At 53.8% G+C, this 17403-nt stretch overlaps 1 protein-coding gene across 2 annotated transcripts in view; it reads right to left on the bottom strand.

Annotated features, from left to right (window-relative positions):
* Window positions 1-9485, bottom strand: part of KCND3 (potassium voltage-gated channel subfamily D member 3) — a 205809-nt gene extending 196324 nt beyond the window's left edge. For both annotated transcript variants that reach the window (XM_086717836.1, XM_086717835.1), the window contains exons 1-2: window positions 9347-9485; window positions 1422-2599 (exon numbers count right to left, since the gene is read on the bottom strand). In XM_086717836.1, the coding sequence (XP_086573962.1) occupies window positions 1422-2527 (1106 nt within the window). In that variant the 5' untranslated portion in view covers window positions 2528-2599; window positions 9347-9485. The remainder of the gene's footprint in view (window positions 1-1421; window positions 2600-9346) is intronic.
* Window positions 9486-17403: the final 7918 nt, after the last annotated feature.

The raw sequence follows: 17403 nt of genomic DNA on the forward strand, positions 1-17403 counted from the left end.
GGGCGTGAGCAGCTGCTCAAAGAACTGTGTGTGTGCTGGAGGGAGAGGAAGGGGCAGGATGGCCTGTGTCAGACCGACAAGAGACAAAGGGAATGCCCCCATCAAATATGGCCTCCACAAATGGACAGTGACACCCCTTGCTCTCCCCCTCCCGTGTGGCACAATGACAAATGTAATCATTTTAAAAGGTCCCGTCACCTGCTCAGTCATTCCCAATAAGCACACACAGCACTATGGAAAAACCGACACCAGTGCCGCAGGGTTTCAGGCCAGGAAAAAAAAAAAATCGAATCACCAGGACGCCACCAACCGAATTGTCAAAGACCAAATAAAAAGCTTCATGAATTCTCCATCAGCAATATAACGCTTCCTGGCCTAAGCAAATACAGACCCAGCACATGAATTGTAAAGGGATTTTTGCATTAGCCTCCGTGACTCGCAACGCCCAAAGCAGAAACCCCTAAGAAATACATGTCTCCATAAAGCTGCCTTCGTTGGCTCTAATCCTGTTAGGGTGAAGATTGCAATCTCCTTCCTGAGCCCCTTCCTCTGATGGAAAGCTCGCATGCCAGCACCATAAATACATTTCTGTGACCTCAGCTGGAGAAGGGACCTCGGGGAGATGGAAGAGACAGAGTCACCCGTAGCCTTGCTGAGTGCCTCTCCCTCCCTCTGATGATATTGCTGCTTCTGTGTCTGACCACGTGATCCGTGCAGACCACCTCAGAGTCGCCCAGGTAGGCCGGGGCATTCAATCACAGAGTCGGGCTGAGGAAGCAAGACTGCAACTCCTTCCATGAGAAGAAAACAAATCGGATGCCCCGCTTTGCAGAAAACCCAAGTTCAGAGTCACTTAGAGAAAGTCTGCTCAGATCCACTGAACCCTTGAGCATCTGTGGCAGCAGAGAAGAGAAGGCAACAGAGAAATAGCCTGCAGATATATTACAGAGAAGAAATGCAGGAAGGGTCCAGAAGAAGTGCTCTCGGTGTCTTCTGGTTAATGGAAATGTGTACCCTCCTTACGATACTCACGGAACTCCTCAGGGCCTTCTTCCTTCCTATCTGCTGCCCCGTTTCTCTCTCAGTGACAGCCCTTACAAGCACGGATGCTTGTAAGAATACAGCCACTCACCCCACCCCCCACAACACACTGCACGCATGGCTGAGAAGACAAATGACGGCTTGATTTTCCATGTTGTATAAAATGCATGGCCCCCCCCCCAAAAAAGAAAACTCAATTCAGAGCAAGCTACCACCCCCAAACAAATCACTTGTGTGCCTTCCTTTTCTGATGAGGCAACTCCCCTTGCTCCTACAACTTGGCCAAGCGACTCCCCACTCCTCTGCCCAGTCCTGATGCCATCCACGGTTTCCCACCCATCCAACCTCCACCCTCTTCCGGTCTACCGGCACAGACTTACCCCAGTGTGGTCATGGTGACAATGGTGTACCAAAAAGAGGCAGGAATGCTCGTGAACTTGCTGGCAGAGGAGCCCTTCTCCGCATAAAACATCACAGTGGCAAAGATGATGATGGCCATGGTGAGGGAGAAGAGGAGAAAGCCGAGTTCAGAGGCACAGCTCTTGAGCGTGTAGCCCAGGATCCGCAAGCCCTGGGAGTGGCGCGAGAACTTGAAGATCCTGAAGACGCGGAAGACCCGGAGCGTGACGAAGGCACCGGACACGTCCTCATTGTTGGTCATGACCAGGCCGATGTAGTACGGCATGATGGCCACCACATCGATGATGCTCATGACGCTGCGGATGAAGCGGTAGCGGCTGGGCGCCGCGAAGAGCCGGAGGAGGTACTCCACGGTGAAGATCATGACGCAGGCAGTGTCCAGGCAGAAGAAGGCCACCGAGTAGCGCTCTCCACAGGGCAGCTCCTTGCTCCCGGGCACCGTGCCGCACGGCACCGTCTCCACCACGTTGGTGATGACCGACACGGCAATGAAGAAGCCAGTCACGTAGTAGAAGACCAAGGCCAGCGTGCTGGTGTGCGGGTTCTCGAAGGCCCGCCACATGGTCTGGCGGAAGCTGAGCGAAGGCATGGACTCCTGGTTGTTCTCCGAGTCGTTGTCGTCCATGAGCCGCTCGGCGTTCTCCCTCTTGCGGTCCTTGTACTCCTCGTAACAGCAGTCTCCGATGATCTCCGGGAGGATGCCATAGAAAGCCAGCTCGTCGTCGTAGGCCGAGATGCACTCGTAGCGCGGGTAGTGCAGCTTCCCCGTGCGGTAGAAGTTGAGGACGCACCGGAACACCTCTGGGTCCCGGTCAAAGAAGTACTCCTTGGTGTCCTCGTTGAAGAAGAACTCCTTCTCCGTGCTGCCCAGCAGCGTGTCCGGGTAGCGCTCCAGCGTGGTCCGCCAGGTCTGGAACCTCCGGCCGCTCACGTTGAGGACGATCAGTTCATCCTGCCGCTTGTTCTTGTCGGCGGGGGCGAGGGGCATGGGGCAGTTGGCCACTGGCATCCACCCGATGGCCGCCGCCCGCGCAAAAGGCAGCCAGGCTGCCACTCCCGCCGCCATGGTGACTCCAGCTCTTGGGCGGGCCACTGCTCAGAGGCTTTGCACACCAGCTTGGAGTTAGTTCCGGGACCCCTGGGAGATGGGAGGAGAGAGCAGAGAACCAGGTGAGTCCGTGATTGCCTCCCAGGTAGGAAATGGGACACAGGGAAGGGTCCATGCTGAGTGGAACAGCGAGCAAAAGTCTTGAAGGCAAATTAACGAAACCGAGGCCGCCACCGAAGAGAGGAGACTGGATTCCTTTCCCTCCCCTCCTAGGGAGAGCACCTAGCACAGGGCAGTGTCGCAGTGTGGGATCACCAGATGTTGTTGACTGCCCGACAAATTGTCGAGTTCCGAGAAGGCTCAGGAGCATTTGGAGGGAAAGCCTCTTTACTAGGAAGATCTGGGAAGACGCAGGTAATAATCAGCTCTGAAAGGTTATGGCGTTATTACGAATTTAAATTGGGAGAGGGTAAATGAGTTCTCATTAAAAGAATTTAAAAGTGGGATAAACATGCTAATTTTTATTTCACTCTTCACCCACCAGGGTAATCAGGAATGGGGTGTGGGTGAGAGAGATCAGGTAAACACATGCTTTCTACTCCCCCCTGGTGAGATGGAGGCCAGGGCTGCCCGTGTCTGGAAAGTTCTCCGAGATGGCAGGTGAAGACGGTAGGCCTACAGCTTGGTACAGTTCTGTTCCCCAAGTCCCATGGAGAAGGCTATCCCTGGTGCTACCTTCTGGGACACCTGGCAACCTAGCCTCCAATCGTATCCCTCAGAGCCATGATGGAAAGATGTGGGAGAGGCCGTTAGGTGCGGCGGGGTTCCCTCCCCATCCTGTAAAGGGGGTCCTGGGCTCTTGGCTCACCTGCCTTCCATGCATTGTCCCTCTCCCTCCAAGAGGAAGCTGAACCACACTCACTGCCGTCTCCAGATTCCTCGCCTCCCGTCTCCATCTGCCCACCATCCAGAGCTCCCTCGGGTTATATAACAACACTCTTTCCCATGCCAGTGCCTTTCACCTGGCCCCGCTCCACCCCTGGAGGCTCCTCCAGAGCTGGGACACCTCGTCCCCTCACCCACCAGTCTCTCAACCACACCGTGGACACACCTCCCTGTCACCTGCATGGCTGGGGGGAAACAATGGCTTGAAGAATTATTTTTGGCCTTGAGAAACAGATTTACCTTCCCAAATCTGGCTTTTTAAAGATGATACTGAAATGACTCTGAATCCCCAAATGTGTTGCCATCTGTGGGAAGACATGTGGTGACACAGAAACAACGTAACAGCACCAGGAAATTGTTTGGGGTTGACACACTCATTTTCACTAATCCTAAACTGGCACCCGGACCCAGCCCTAACTCAGAATTATTTGGACACTCTGGAGTTCAGTTGGCTTGACTCCATGTTTAAATCAGTGAGGCAGACGATCTTCGTCTTTCCCTGTAAACCTGCTTCCTTCTCCTGACTACCAACTCCTCTAGGCTGTCAGATGTCTACCGCCGCTCACTCCCGAGCTGCCACTAGACTTTCCCGTCTGGACAAGGTCAACCCGAACTTCCCTCCTTGCCAAAACCTGCTCATCAGTCAACCTTTTGTTCACGGCTTCCCTAACCCCAGGCCTGTCCCTTTGGCCATCTTTCTCATTGCTTCACCCACACGGTTTGCCAAATAATGAGACAAGAGCTCTTACTGCCCTCGTTAAGGCCCCAGTTTGCTCCCTTCCCACTGGCCTGCTCATCTCTCGTCCCACCCGACCCCCACCGTTTCTCCCGGTTCCTGGGGAACCCATTCTGCTCAGAGTAACCTCCCTAAAGCAAGGTTCCGGTGGTGCCTTATCCCACAACCCACAAAATCAAGTCCAAACTCTGGCCCGGCATTCCAGGACTGCCACAGACGGATCCTGGCTTACCTTTCCAGCCCAAGCCCCACGCACCCGTGCAGACCTCCAGCAACAAGGCCAGAGCGGCTCGTGCACAGACTGTGTGGGGCGCTGTTTCTGGACACTCTTCCTTCCGTGGAATATCCTTTCCCTTCGGCCCTCCTCTTCGCCTCCCTGTTCCTCACCCTCTCTGTGACGCCCCCTTGAAATCCTCTCCTTCTCTGGGCTCACAGCACCTTGTTTGCTCCTCTCTTCTGGCACCTATTGCCCTCTGGGTTGGATTACAAGACACTTTCAACATGTCTTATTAACACTCGCGGCTCACTATCGTCCTGCACGTACTCTATGCCAGGCTCTGCGCAAACGGGCTCCTGTCATCATCTCACATTATCCTCCCAGCAACCCTGGAAGCCGCCTGAGAGTTGGCGGCATGCCAGCCGGAAATGGACAGATCGGGGATCCCACCTCGGGCAGGGTGACCCCCACTCCCCGGCCCCCGTCACCCCACGCCCCCCGGCCTATGCTACGTGACTTCTCAAGGTCTTCCGTCCATAGAAGAATGGCAGCAGATGTCTACACAGGGCTGACTGTGTGCCAGGCACTGTACCACATGCTTACGTGGCCCACGTCAGTTGAGCCCACTGAGGGCCCTAGGGGGTAGACACCACTGTGGTCCCCATTTTGCAGGTGAAGAAGATGAATCATGAGGAGCTTTAGTAACTGGCCTAAGGATGCGATAAGAAAGCAGAGAGATTTAAACCCAGGCAATGTGGAATTCAAGGGTACAGCCCTGTTCCCCCCACCCCCTGCCCCATCCCATAGTAAGCTCCTGAAGGGTAAAGGCCACGACGCCTCAGTTTTTACATGATAGCCCAGGAGGTAGCTCAGTGTGCTGCTGTCAGTAGGTTCTCAGACTGGGAACCCTGATTTTACAGCCGCCATTTGCATTCTGTCAATTTTACTCCATGCCATGCTAAGTGGTGGGGGTGGGGGGCGTCCAGGGTAGACTTTTCTCTCTCCTAACAGACAATACACTCTGCAGACAGATCGGAATCAAAAGAAGCCAACTGAAGTGGCTCTGACTCACTGTGCTCTCAGTCGGGTTTTCTCAAGGAGCCAATCTCTGCCTCAGTTTCCTCATCTGCATGCTAAAGAGAATATTCACAGGCCCCTCTGCTCCCTCAAAAAGGGAGGTTGATTCAGATGCCACAGAAGACAACAGGAATGACAATGACATTCCCCATAAATGTCATCGCTCAGAGAACAGAAAACCAGCACAAGCCTGATGAGCTCCTGATTATGGGGAAAGAACAGGGGGGTTGTTCACCCTCTGCAGTGGGTGGTCCACATGCTACGGATGGATGTGGGAACACATCCTGTGCATTTTATATCCTTTGCAAGAAATTTACCCTGTTAGTTCCCATACTTCCTCCAGGCTATCGGGAGGATTTGTAGTCCCTCCACACACTCTTAGCTGGGTTTTCTAAGGAGCAAGGGAAGTTTGGCAAGCAAGCCCACGACATAAGCGTTGGTCACAGATAATTCCAATTCACGTTTGGTTAACACTCATGGAGTGCTGACAATGCTCTGGGCACTGTTTTAGGCACTCTTACAGCAACAATTTAATTTGTCCCCACAAAAAAATCCTATGACGTGGCCGTCTCTGCCCATAAGTTTCAGGGAAAGAGCAGAGACTCAGAAAGATTCCTTCAAAGTGGCTAAATTCCATGTATATAGGAGTTGATGATTTTTCAAACAGACCATTGACTGAGTCACTGCCAAGTGGCTCTCCCAACCCAAGTATAGGTAGGTATTGATGCTCCCCACAGAAGACAGCAGGATGCAGAGACTCCCCTCCCCCCGTCCCAAGCAGCAAAGAGCACGCAGTGGGGAAGTCCTACATTCCAGCTTCAATTCTCCCCTGAATGTGTGAAGGCAAGCCACCATCGTACTCTGGGCCTCAGAATCCTCATCTGTACAAGGAGACAAATGGGCAAGAAAGTGACAAGGAGCCCTAGGTTCAAGGAATCCGTGATTCCACTAGGATCCAGGACATCAAGGTCTCACTGAGACCTCTTCCTAACGGTTGCCCATGCAAAGCAGGAAGCAGAGCATCTGGGTTTGTTGCTGTGGGGACAGACTGAGCCCGAGCCTCATCTCAGCAGAGGCAGCTCTGAGAATTCCTGATGAGGCTGGTGCCCAGAACAGGGTGCACAATCTGCATCACTCAGAACTCAAGGCTGTCCAAGGCCGGGTCTAACAGCAGAAGGCCCGGCCTCCTCCCTGGAGGAGAAAGGGGGCCAGGCTCCCAGACACCAGGCCCTGGACCTCTGACCCTTAACATTTTTGCCTTATCCTAGAATGGAGCTCAGAGAGGTAGGACCTTGAGGGGGTTCAAGTGGCAAAGAGTAAGGTAAGAGACTGCTGAGCCAAGAGCATCTGAACCAAGAGACCCTGGAGCACCCAGCTTGCAGACATGCAGCTCTGTACCCTGAAAAGGCAATGCCCTTCCCCTTCCATTCTCCCAGGGCTGCTCCACCCTGACTCCCAAACCTCAGTGCCTGGTGCCTGCCCCTGCCAACCTGAGCTCCACCACCTTACCCTTTCCACCTCAGGCCAAATCCCTCTTCCTAAGGGCAATGAGTACTCTATATACTGCTTTCAGATGAATAATTGAGAGGTAAGGAAGGAAAATCAACCCCTCTCTATCATAAAAGCCTCTAGTCCCAAGGCCAAACCAATCCAGGACGATCTTCCCAAAGAAGGCCAGGCAAAAGCCAGGTTGTCTCCAGAGGCTCAAGCTCTGTTCCCCCCGGTAAAAGGTACCCCAAAAGGAGCAATCACCCCACTGTTACTTTCTCTGTGTGTGTGTGTGTGTGTGTGTGTGTGTGTGTGTGTGTGTATGTAGGGGGCGGGGTGGGGCTTGGAAGGGGAGGAAAAGTTTCCCACCAGATACCGTGCCCAAGGCCATACTAGCTCTGCACAACCCCGCTGACATGACCTGGCTTAAGCAGGGCTTCTCCGTGGCTCTCACCGCAGCGCTCGCCCCCTGACAGGGACCAACACCTCCTGGAGCAGATCTGGGTATGAATTCCTGCAACAGGCACAAGAGTGCGGCCCCATTTCCAGCCAATGGCACTGCACATGCCTCAAATGCCAAGGTTTTACTAGGACGTGGACGCCTTACAAATGAAAAATCTGAAGCTATTTTTGCTTTTGGCAGAAGAGTTTGACAGTGGGAAAGATGGGGGTGGGGGGAGGCTGGGGAAGAGCCGTTTAAAACAGGTAAGTGCTCTAACGACAAAGGCAAAAAATCCTGGAAGAGGGGAATACATTTCCCCCTGCTGTAAAAAGTCAGCCCTATTAAACAGCTTCTGTTTTGGAGGTAGAGGGCCAAAAGTGGGCAAAGTGACCAGACAGCCTGTCCTGGGGATTGACACCTGACCTGAGCCCAGGCAGGCACAGGGCAGCAAAAGCATCGCGTCACCAAGGTCTGCCCTTCAATGACCTCAGCAGAGTGCGGGGTGTGGAGAGTCTCTGGAAACTTTTACCTTCCACAATTTCATATCATGTCGCTTAGCTTACAATGGGGCCAGTCCAGGGGAGGGGAGGGTCCTGGTGATCCAGGGGGCCTTCTCCCATGCCCACAGGGTTTGGGTAAGCAGGCATGAAATGACAGGGTGCTAGGCTGGGGATCCTTAGGGTACAGGCCTGGGACATACAGATCCTCTTTTCCCACAGTGCCACTCCTAGGCTGGCCAGGGCACTTTCCTGAACTCTCTTTTTCTTCAGCCTCCTCAACTGCAAAAGGGAACAAGCTACTAATCTTTCTTCCTCTGGGGGTCCCTTGTGTACTTGCATTTTGTTGCATTCAAGTAGCGACACGGAAAAATAAACACATCAATTGCCGTTTGTGTGCCAACATGTCCACATGGGGAAATGTACACACACTTTGCGTTGAATTCGTGCACGCCCTTTCTACAGGCATTAAATATCCAGGGTCCCTTGAAGTAACGGTAAATAAGGCACAAATTTAACCATCACATAAGTTCATGCAACATGCCAACGTGCACCATATAGGAACCTCTGCCCAGTCTTACAAACGGAACCCATTGTGCCAAGGATCACAAGAAAGTTCAGACACCCTCTCTTCAGAAACAACCACGGAGCCTTCTCTTTGCTCTAAGATTCCAGGTCCGGAACCTCAGCCTGTTGCTGACATATCAGGCTGCCCGGGATGAAAGCAGAACCTCTTGGACTTGATTCAAATGTCAACGCTAAGCAAGTGCAGGAATTTAGTTGATTCCAGGTAACTTCTCTGCCCTGTCCCTTCCGTGCCCCATCCCCAATGTAAACACCTCCAAAAAGTGAGTCTTCAGAAACCCCTCCCCCGGGCCGCACTGGCCCCGGGTGTCACTTTAGAGACCTTTCCTGGAGCTCCAGGGGTGGAAGCGGCAACCGGGTAGGACCAGATGTGCGGCCCCGAGCCTCTGGTAGGCACACCGCCGGCTCGGTGGGCTGGAGAACTTTGCGAAGCGCCCCAAACTGCTCTTTGCTTCCACTCTCAGCCATTTCTCTCGTTCTCCCCTCACGACGAGCCAGGGGACCGAGCAAGCCGTCGCCACCTGCCGCCGGATCCCGGGGCGCTGCCTGTGGCACCCCCGAGGGAAGGCAGGCCAATGGAAAGAGGGCAGAGGTTCACACCCCCACCCCCAAGCCTCACGTCTCCGAGCTGCCCGGAGGTGGCTGCACAGCCGGAGGGAACCGACGCCCCCGGGCCGGCTGCCTGCTCCCCCGCGGCGCCGGCCCCACCCCCAATCCTTCCGGCGCCCCAGCGCCCACCCACCCGGGCGCAGGAGTGGGAGGGTGCCGCGTGGGCAGCGGGAGCAACAGGCGTGGGAGCAGCGCTCCTCACACTTCCTGGCTCCAGAAGGCTCGGTCGCGTCCCTCTTACCTTCGGCGAAGCGAGCCCCGGGCCCCGCGCCCCGCGCCCGCGCGCGCGAGGAAGCTGCGGCCGGGAGCCGGGGGCCGCGGAGGCGCGGAGCGCCCAGCAGCGCGGCGAAGCGCCCAGCAGCCGCCGCTCGCCGGCGAAGTCTCGCTCGCTCTCTCCCTGGCTCGGTCCGTTCGTGCGTCCCTCGGTCCTTGGGGCCCTCCCTCCCCCGCCGCCGCCGCCGCCGCCGCCGCCGCCGCCGCTCCAGCCCCGGCTCGGCGGCGCGTCCCCTCCCCGCTTCGCCGCCCCGCTCGCGGGCTCGCGGGCTCGCGGGCTCCCTTGCTCGCGCCCTGCCCCCGCCGCTGCCGGCGCCGCGCGGAGCGGAGCCCGGCGGGCCACGGGCTGCCTGGCGAGGTCCCTCTCCCGAAGGGGGAGGCGTTGGGGGCGCGGCGCGGGCGGGGCGGAGAGGAGAGTCCGGGGGCGGCGGCGAGGCTGCGCCCTCCGCTCCCTGCCGATCCCCGCCGGCCGAGCGGCTCCAGGCCCGGCCGGAGAGCGCGGGCCGCCAGGCAGCGGAGGAAGAGAGGAGGAGGACCTGGAGGCTCGCCGAGGGAGGGTGCCCGGGGCGAGGGCGTGTGACTCCCCGCGCGAGGGTGTGTGTGAGTGCGTGCGTGTGTGTGTGTGTGTGTGTGTGTGTGTGTGTGTGTGTGTGTGTATAGAGAGGGGCGCGCGCGCGAGCGGGGGGCGGGGAGACGAGGCAGAGCCTGGTGCGTCTCCCCGGGCGAGTGGAGGAATCCTAGGGTGTGCCTGGAGGTGGCGGAGTGTACCAGCGCGGATGGAAGCGCGTGTGCCGGCGAGGGTGGGCACGGGGGTGAGCGTGGCAAGGTGAGCTCGGCTTGGGGTGGGGGCGGAGCACGGAGTGGGCACGAGTGTGAGCTCGGGGGCGTGTATGCTGGGGACCCGGGGAGAGGCGGCACGGAGCCCCGATGTGTGCGCGCGCGTGGGGGGGGGGTGTGGAGCTAGCCGGGTGTCTCTTTCTCACCGACTGTCCACGCGACACCAGCACTTGCTCACGGCCGAGCCCCGCCACCTGGCGAGGTGGAGCCAGCCACCGCGCAAGCTTCCCGGCTCGCCGCGACTCAGCTCCGAGTGCCGTGTGCCTGGGCTGGAGATCCCAAGGGGGACTCATACTGCCCTTATCCCACGTAAGAGCCGCTCTCCTCCCAGGGCGCGAGGGGCACGACCCGAAGGTAGGATTTCGCCTTCTTGTCCTGCCACGTGTTCCTAGCACCCAGATCGGAGAGTCTGGACTTGGGAGGATGAACTCTGCCTGCGTCCGCCGGATCCCTGGGTCCCTCCCCAAAGCCCACGGATCCCCATTGCCCTGTGCCTCGACCCAGGATGGGGAGCAGGAGGTCGGCACGTGCCCACAGGGCCCGGCGGATGGAGCCTGGAGCATCCCGGAGTGTGGTATCCGGCCCAGCCTCCCCCACACTCCCGGCCGCGGCGCGCGGAACGTTCAGTCCCCGCAGACCCAGACCGTGCTGACCCGCGGCTTCAGCTTTCCCCTGGTCTGCGGCCCCGGTGCCCGGAATCCCGGGATCTCAGCCCGCCACTCGAGAAGCCAGACGACTCCGTGCCTCAGCAGGACCGGAACACAGGGCTTGAGAGATCACAGTTCTGAGTGGGGAGAGGTGGCGTGTGGAGAGCCTGAGACAGACACAGAAAAGCAAAGTGTGCGGTGAAGGCGAGGGTGTGCTAGAAAGAACCTCGCTGAGTCCGGAACGGGGTTTCTGGCTTGTGAGAAGCCCAGCCCTGTTCCAGGTGACAGTTTGGGGGTCGGTCGTTGTGGTCTAGGCCGCTGTGGGTTCCTGGCAGCTGGCGCCCTTCTTTCCCTTATTCCTGCCACTCTCCCCAAAACCCCCTTCAATGTGTCGGTTTGAAAGGTGTACAATTGGTCCTTCAAGAGGTGGGCGTGGGATCCATTAGCATTTGCCAGGAGTCCCAGAGCGGTGTGAGATTTGCATACTGATTTACATACAGTAATAATGATTAACAACACTGCCACTCCCTGGCAGACAGAGGAAGAATTCAGGGAAGGCCCTGGCATTGCTCCCACCTCCCTCCTCCCTTCCCTCTGGGGAAGAGCTAATTTTCTCACAACTATCCACTTCAGCTGCTTTGACCCCTGGGACTGCCCCAGACTCTGGGTGGGCAGGTCCAGGGAGGGGCACTTGCCTTTAGTCCTCCACCGCCACGTCCAACTGGGGAGAGTTAAAACCCAGTATTGTATTCCTGCCCGCATTTGAACTCCTGTACATCCCACCTTTGTGTTGCTCAGGGGGTGGGTCTGCCCCAAAGCATACAGGCTTTCTGGAACAGTTAGCTGGGGGCATCCTTCCTCTTCCAGAGTGGTCAACTGATGGGACCACTGTGCTCTCCTGCACCTTGTAAGTTGTATTTAAAGACAGGACACTGATTCTGACACCTCCCTGCCCCTCCCCCCTTACACACACCTGGCCCTGTTCCGCCCAGGCTTACATCTCATCATTCAAGAGAAGTAGCTGTCCAGAGGATCTAGACAGAAATTGGAAAGATTTGAATTTCTAGTCTAGGCCAGTATGTTTTTTATTTACTGGCCTTTCTCACAACCAGGTGATCTGGAAAATAAGACCAAGAGATGGGCAGGAAGGAGGCTTCTTGACTCTGGCAGCTGGAGGAGCCACTGCCCAGGAGATGCTGTCCCTCCCACCGACTGCCACCCTCCGTTGCATCTTTCCAGAACTGCATGGCCTCACCTTCCCCCTCTCTGCCTCTGGCCTGGCCTGGCCGGGATTTTCACTTGCTTTTCCCCCATGACACGGCCGCTTTTCCTTTAACTCTCAGCTTCTATTTAAAAAGCTAATTTGGGAGCTTGTCCATGCTCCCAATTCAGACATTTTAAATAGGAACTGAAAGTCAGGAGCTGCTGGGGCACTAGATTTCCTCCCCCTTGCCACCAGCACAGTTCAGGCATTTGTTCAGTCACTCCGTTGGCCGTGGCCCTATGTGTCTGTCTGTGTGCGTGCATGTGTGTGTATGTGTGTATGTGAAAGAGAGAGAGAGAGAGAGCCAGCTAGCAAGAGTGCACTGAGTGTATTTCAAGCTATCTTTTCTATTTAAAGATGGTGCTCCTATGGATGACTGTTCTCCGTGTCTGTGTGTCCTTCCTAAGCTGTGCACACATGAGGATTCTTCTTGAGTCCCGTGGTTCTGGCCACTATTTGCAGAGCTTGTCACTGTGAGGACTGTGACGTTAAACGGCAACCCGGCTCCAAGTCAGCAGCCTCTGTGCTGACACGCCAGGCTGGTGTATCTGCACAGCTATTTCCCAGGGCCGCTCTGCTCAGGCTTGCTCTTTGAAGCTGTGCCTCAGAGTGATCTTAAGGTCGCCCCCTCCCTCCCCCCGCTGCTTGTGGTTGTCTTACTTCAGTAGTTTGCCCCATATTGGCCCAGGAGTTGAGAGAGAGAGAGAGAGAGAGGGAGAGAGACTGCGCCTCCGATGGTTGCAGGCTTTCCACATTCAATGCGCTGTGTACCTTGGAGGTAAAAAGCACAGGCTTTGAGGTCGCACTTCCTGGGTTTGAAACTGCCTCTGTCATTTCCTAGCTGTGTGACCTTGGGGAAGCTACTTAATTTCTCTGTGACTTCATTTCCTCATCTGCCATAAAATGACAATAAATACTACTGTTTTACCTTAAAGGGTCCTTGGGAGGATTTAATGAACTCTCAGATAAAGCACTCAAGAAGAGCAGGAACGTAAGAAGCACAGTGTAACTGTTGGCTGCTGTTGTTGTCCAAGGCAGAAGTGGTGCAAACAGGAGGTTTTCCTGGGAAGAAGTCAGAACTGCTGGATTATATACACAGACGTAGGCAAACACATACCTCCACGCGTGTCACAAGAACAATGCCAGGCCACAGCCCACAACGGGTCAAGTTCACCTTATTGAGATAGTTGACTCCTTACGCCCCAGAAGCGGGGAACTTCTGATGAAGACAGAGAGGAAGAGCCACAGGGATGGGATAAAGAAGGGGCTGGACCAGGTGGAAAGCCCATGGGACATTTCGTGGGGGCCAATTTTATGCTAGCCATATGGACCCAGCCTCCCCTGTTTACCCAACCACGTTAAGCAAGGCTTTATAGAAGTAGAGATCTGGTGAAGGACTCAGTGGGGGGTGGCCCCTCATTCTCCTTTAGTCTCCCCTTGGGCTTGGGGACCTCTCACTTTGGTCTGGCCATTGCCTTCCATCCCTTATCCCTGTAGCTGGGCATATCAGCATTCATTCATTGGCCATCTGAGTTCATTTCCCTCAGTCCTTGAGCATCTAATCAAGGCACAGAGAGGTTAAGTGGCTTCCTCAAGGTCACAGGTGGGAACTCATGAGACCACAAATAAGAGGAGAACAGTAAAAGACCAAGAATAGGAAGGCTGTCCAAGGGATCTGAAGCAACATTGCAAGTCATTGAATTGTATCAGACTTAATATTGGCCTTAAGTAGCAGAGCCACCGTATGCTGGACTTCTTGCCATGTCTCCTATAAATCCTGCACCATAAGTATTATTACCATTTTATAGATGGGAAAACTGAAGGCGGTTGATGCTAAGGGATGCATCCCAGGCTATACAGCTAGAGTGAAGCTCTGAATCCTCCCTCTTTCCACTCCCCAAGGCTGCTGGTCATTTGCTCTTCTGAGAATAGAGAGACCCCCTCAGTCAGATAAGATTTGCCCTGAGAGGACATTCTTGACCTGGCTCTGTTGGCCTCTCGAGTATCTGGCCTGTGTAGGTTGGGTGTGGGACAGGGTTCAGTGTGTTAAGACTGAGATTGTAGCCTCAAAATCAGTCCACCTTGTTCAGGCCCTGATGGCTGAACTCAAAACCATCAGACACTTCTGGTACCTTCCTGAGGGAGTGGGGGAAACCCACACTTCCTACATCCCTAACCCCACCAGGGAGGCCAGTAGTTGCCTGAATGGTCATCTTATTAGTCGAAATGCCTAGACCAGTTAGGGCAAATGAGAAGTCATCAAAATTCATGGGCTCCAGTGGATCTTCCAAAAGTCAGTCTGTCCAAGAGACCTTTGCCAGCCCGATGCCTGCTCGAACCCAGGCAGATCCCGGGGAGGCATATCTGTGATGGGGGACTTTCTGCTCATCAAGACCTCCCTGAAGGCAAGAGGCTAAGTGAAGGAAGAAAAGGATGGGAAGAAGGAAAGCAAGTCTGAGAAGGGGACATCGGCACCGGAAAGAAGAGAGACACCCTAATCATTTGCTCATTTTCTTGCTAGAGACAATTTGGAGGAGGGCTGGGGGAGGCTGAAGGTACAGCTCATAGATGTAGTAACTGTTTTAGTCTCCTCTGGTGGCTCCATTTGCTGGGAAACTGACGTTTCTCAGGGCTCTATCCTTGTTCTTCCCTACTCCGTCTGCCCTTTTCCCTGGAAAGTTGATGGGAGCCCCTGGTTTCAAGTTCATTCAGGTGCTGATGATCTTTTCCTGAACTTTCTCCTCCCCCTAAGTATCTACTGGGCATCTCCATCTGTGTACACAGGTACTTCTCTGCTTCACCTTACCAGCCTCCTTCAATCTTCTGCGATAGATCATTTCCTCGAAAACACCCTCTTCTGATCATGACACCCCCCTCACTTCCTTTCTGGCCTTCCCTCCTTCCACTCACACACCTTTCTTTCCAGCACATAGACCTTTTCTCTGTTACCTGAGCCAAGCACGTCCTTCCACTTTTTCGTGCCTTTGTACATGCTGTTCTGTCCTCTGGAAATGCCTCCCACCACTTCCTATTTCCATCTGTCTTCCTAGCAAGCATCCACTCAGCCCGAAACCTTCAACACGCAGCCCAAAGGTCACGTAAGACGTACTGGTAAAGTCCACCCTGACCCCCCAGGAGGAACTAGCCATTCTCTTGGGCTACCGTAGTTGTTCTTCAAATTAAGTCCTTATTACCTTGGTTGTTTGCATGGTGGTCTCATGCTCTGGCTTTAAGCTGTTTAAAGGCAAAGACCATGTCTTACTCGTCTCTGAATATGTTACCTCAGTGCCTGGCAACTGCAGAGGCTCAATAAATTCACATTAGGATTATTTTAACTTTCGTTCACCTGGCTCCCTTGATTGTGTGTAACTGAGAATATGTGATAAATTTGTCAACTGGTCAGCCTCCGGGTCCTGACTGATCTTTAGCACTGGCATGAGGACAGAGAGAAAGGTTCAGGGTGTTCAATTTTTGGCTGATCTTAGATGAAAAGAGCCTCAAAGCCCCCCTCCTCCAGCCTTTTACGAATCTACAAAGTGAGCCTCAGTCAATGCTACCTGCAGAGACTTGGCCAGTGTTCTGCTCTTGAACCAGATTGGTATTTAGAGAACTCTTTTCTTTCCTTTCTGGCAGAAGGTCAACGCCATCCCCAGAATATCGCCTCCTTGGGAATAGCCAGGATTCTATCAGTTGGAAATGGTACCTAGTTGCAGCTGTGACTATGCTTACCCTAAAAACTGGCACGGGGGCTTGTTAAAATCCCATTAGCCAAAACCCTGGCTTGGCTCAAGGAGATGCCAAGACCGAAGCTTGCTGGTGTTTAATTAGAAAATTGTATGGACACCACATCAGGAAACCTGGGACAGTGGAGACTTAATGGTGACGACATGGGCTTGGGATAGACCTGGCTTCAAATCTTGACTCTAACAAACTGTGTGACTCTGAGCAAGCCACTTTACTTCTCTGATCCTCTGTTCCCTCACCTATAACACGGATCATAATGATGGTATCAGCTCATAGGGTTCATGAGGATTGAATTACATAATGTGTGTAACATATCTCATGCAATTGTAAACAAGGATGTGGGCTGTTACTATAATACTGTAACTGAATTTGCAGGCGTTTGAAACGTGCTCTTTTAAATCTTGGGCACAGCTCGCTTCAGTGCTTGTTTGTGAAGAAGATTAGGTTGGCCACTCAAGTTCTTTCCATGCGGTTCTGGTTCATGCTGAGGCCCTGGGAAATGTGTGAAATCAGAAAACTTTGTCTCCAGATACCCTTTTCTATTGTCTCCATTGTGTGGCACCCCGTTTCTGCAGCCTTGAGCTTCAAGTGCCTGTCTCTCCCCATTCCCTCCTCATTAGCAAAAACTGATAAGATCATTTAAACTAAGGTGTAAGTGACTGTCCTGCCCAGGGCTACAGTAGTCATTTTTAACAGGATATGAAGGCAATGAAACAGAGTAGGTGGGGTTTCAGGCATCCATCAGAGTAATGGACGGTGGGGGGGAAGTTTTAGGGGACAGGAGGCTCTTCCCAATGCCACAGAGTCACTGTCCACTCATAATACTGGCCCCATTAGTGCAGCCATAAACAAAAAAGTATTTCTGTATTCTATTTCTGCATCCTGGAGCTAGAAAATCAAGTCTGCAGCCTTTGCAAAAGTGTCGTAATAAAGGAATTTGTGCACCAAGTTTTTATACTAACCTCCTCTTGGTAAACCGACACAGCTCCTGCATGCCAAGGTCCCTTCCAGTTCTGCACATCTATGATACTCCCCCTCAAATGCATTTTTTCTTCAGAGCTCAAGGGTGGGGTTGGCGTTTTTGCCTCACTGGGTTTGTGGGAGACCCAGCTGCAAAATCATTAATTGCTTTGGTGAGTCAACAAATAAACAATGACAGTCAGCTACTATTCCCATACTGCAAGGTCATAAGAAGTTTCTGGACTTCTCTGCAAAACCTTGTTAAAAAAAGGATCCTCGCGGCCCTTAAAACTTCTTTAGTATGGAAAATTACAAACATATGCACAAGAAGAGAGAATTGTGTAATATATCCCCCCATGAACATATCACTTCACTTTGATAATTACCAACTTAAGGTTTATAATGTTTTATCCATACCCCTGCTTACCATCGTCCCCGGATAATTTTGAAGAAAATTTCACTTACAGATGAAATATAATCTCATCTGTAAATATTTCAGTAATTACACCTTCTTTATGACCAACATAGTACATCTTTCCAGGGGAGAAGAACTTCCTACCTCCCCCCATGATG

Source organism: Puma concolor, chromosome C1 (genome assembly GCF_028749965.1).
Source record: "Puma concolor isolate L17-30 chromosome C1, mPumCon1.1.hap2, whole genome shotgun sequence".
NCBI classification, from domain to species: Eukaryota; Metazoa; Chordata; class Mammalia; order Carnivora; family Felidae; genus Puma; species Puma concolor.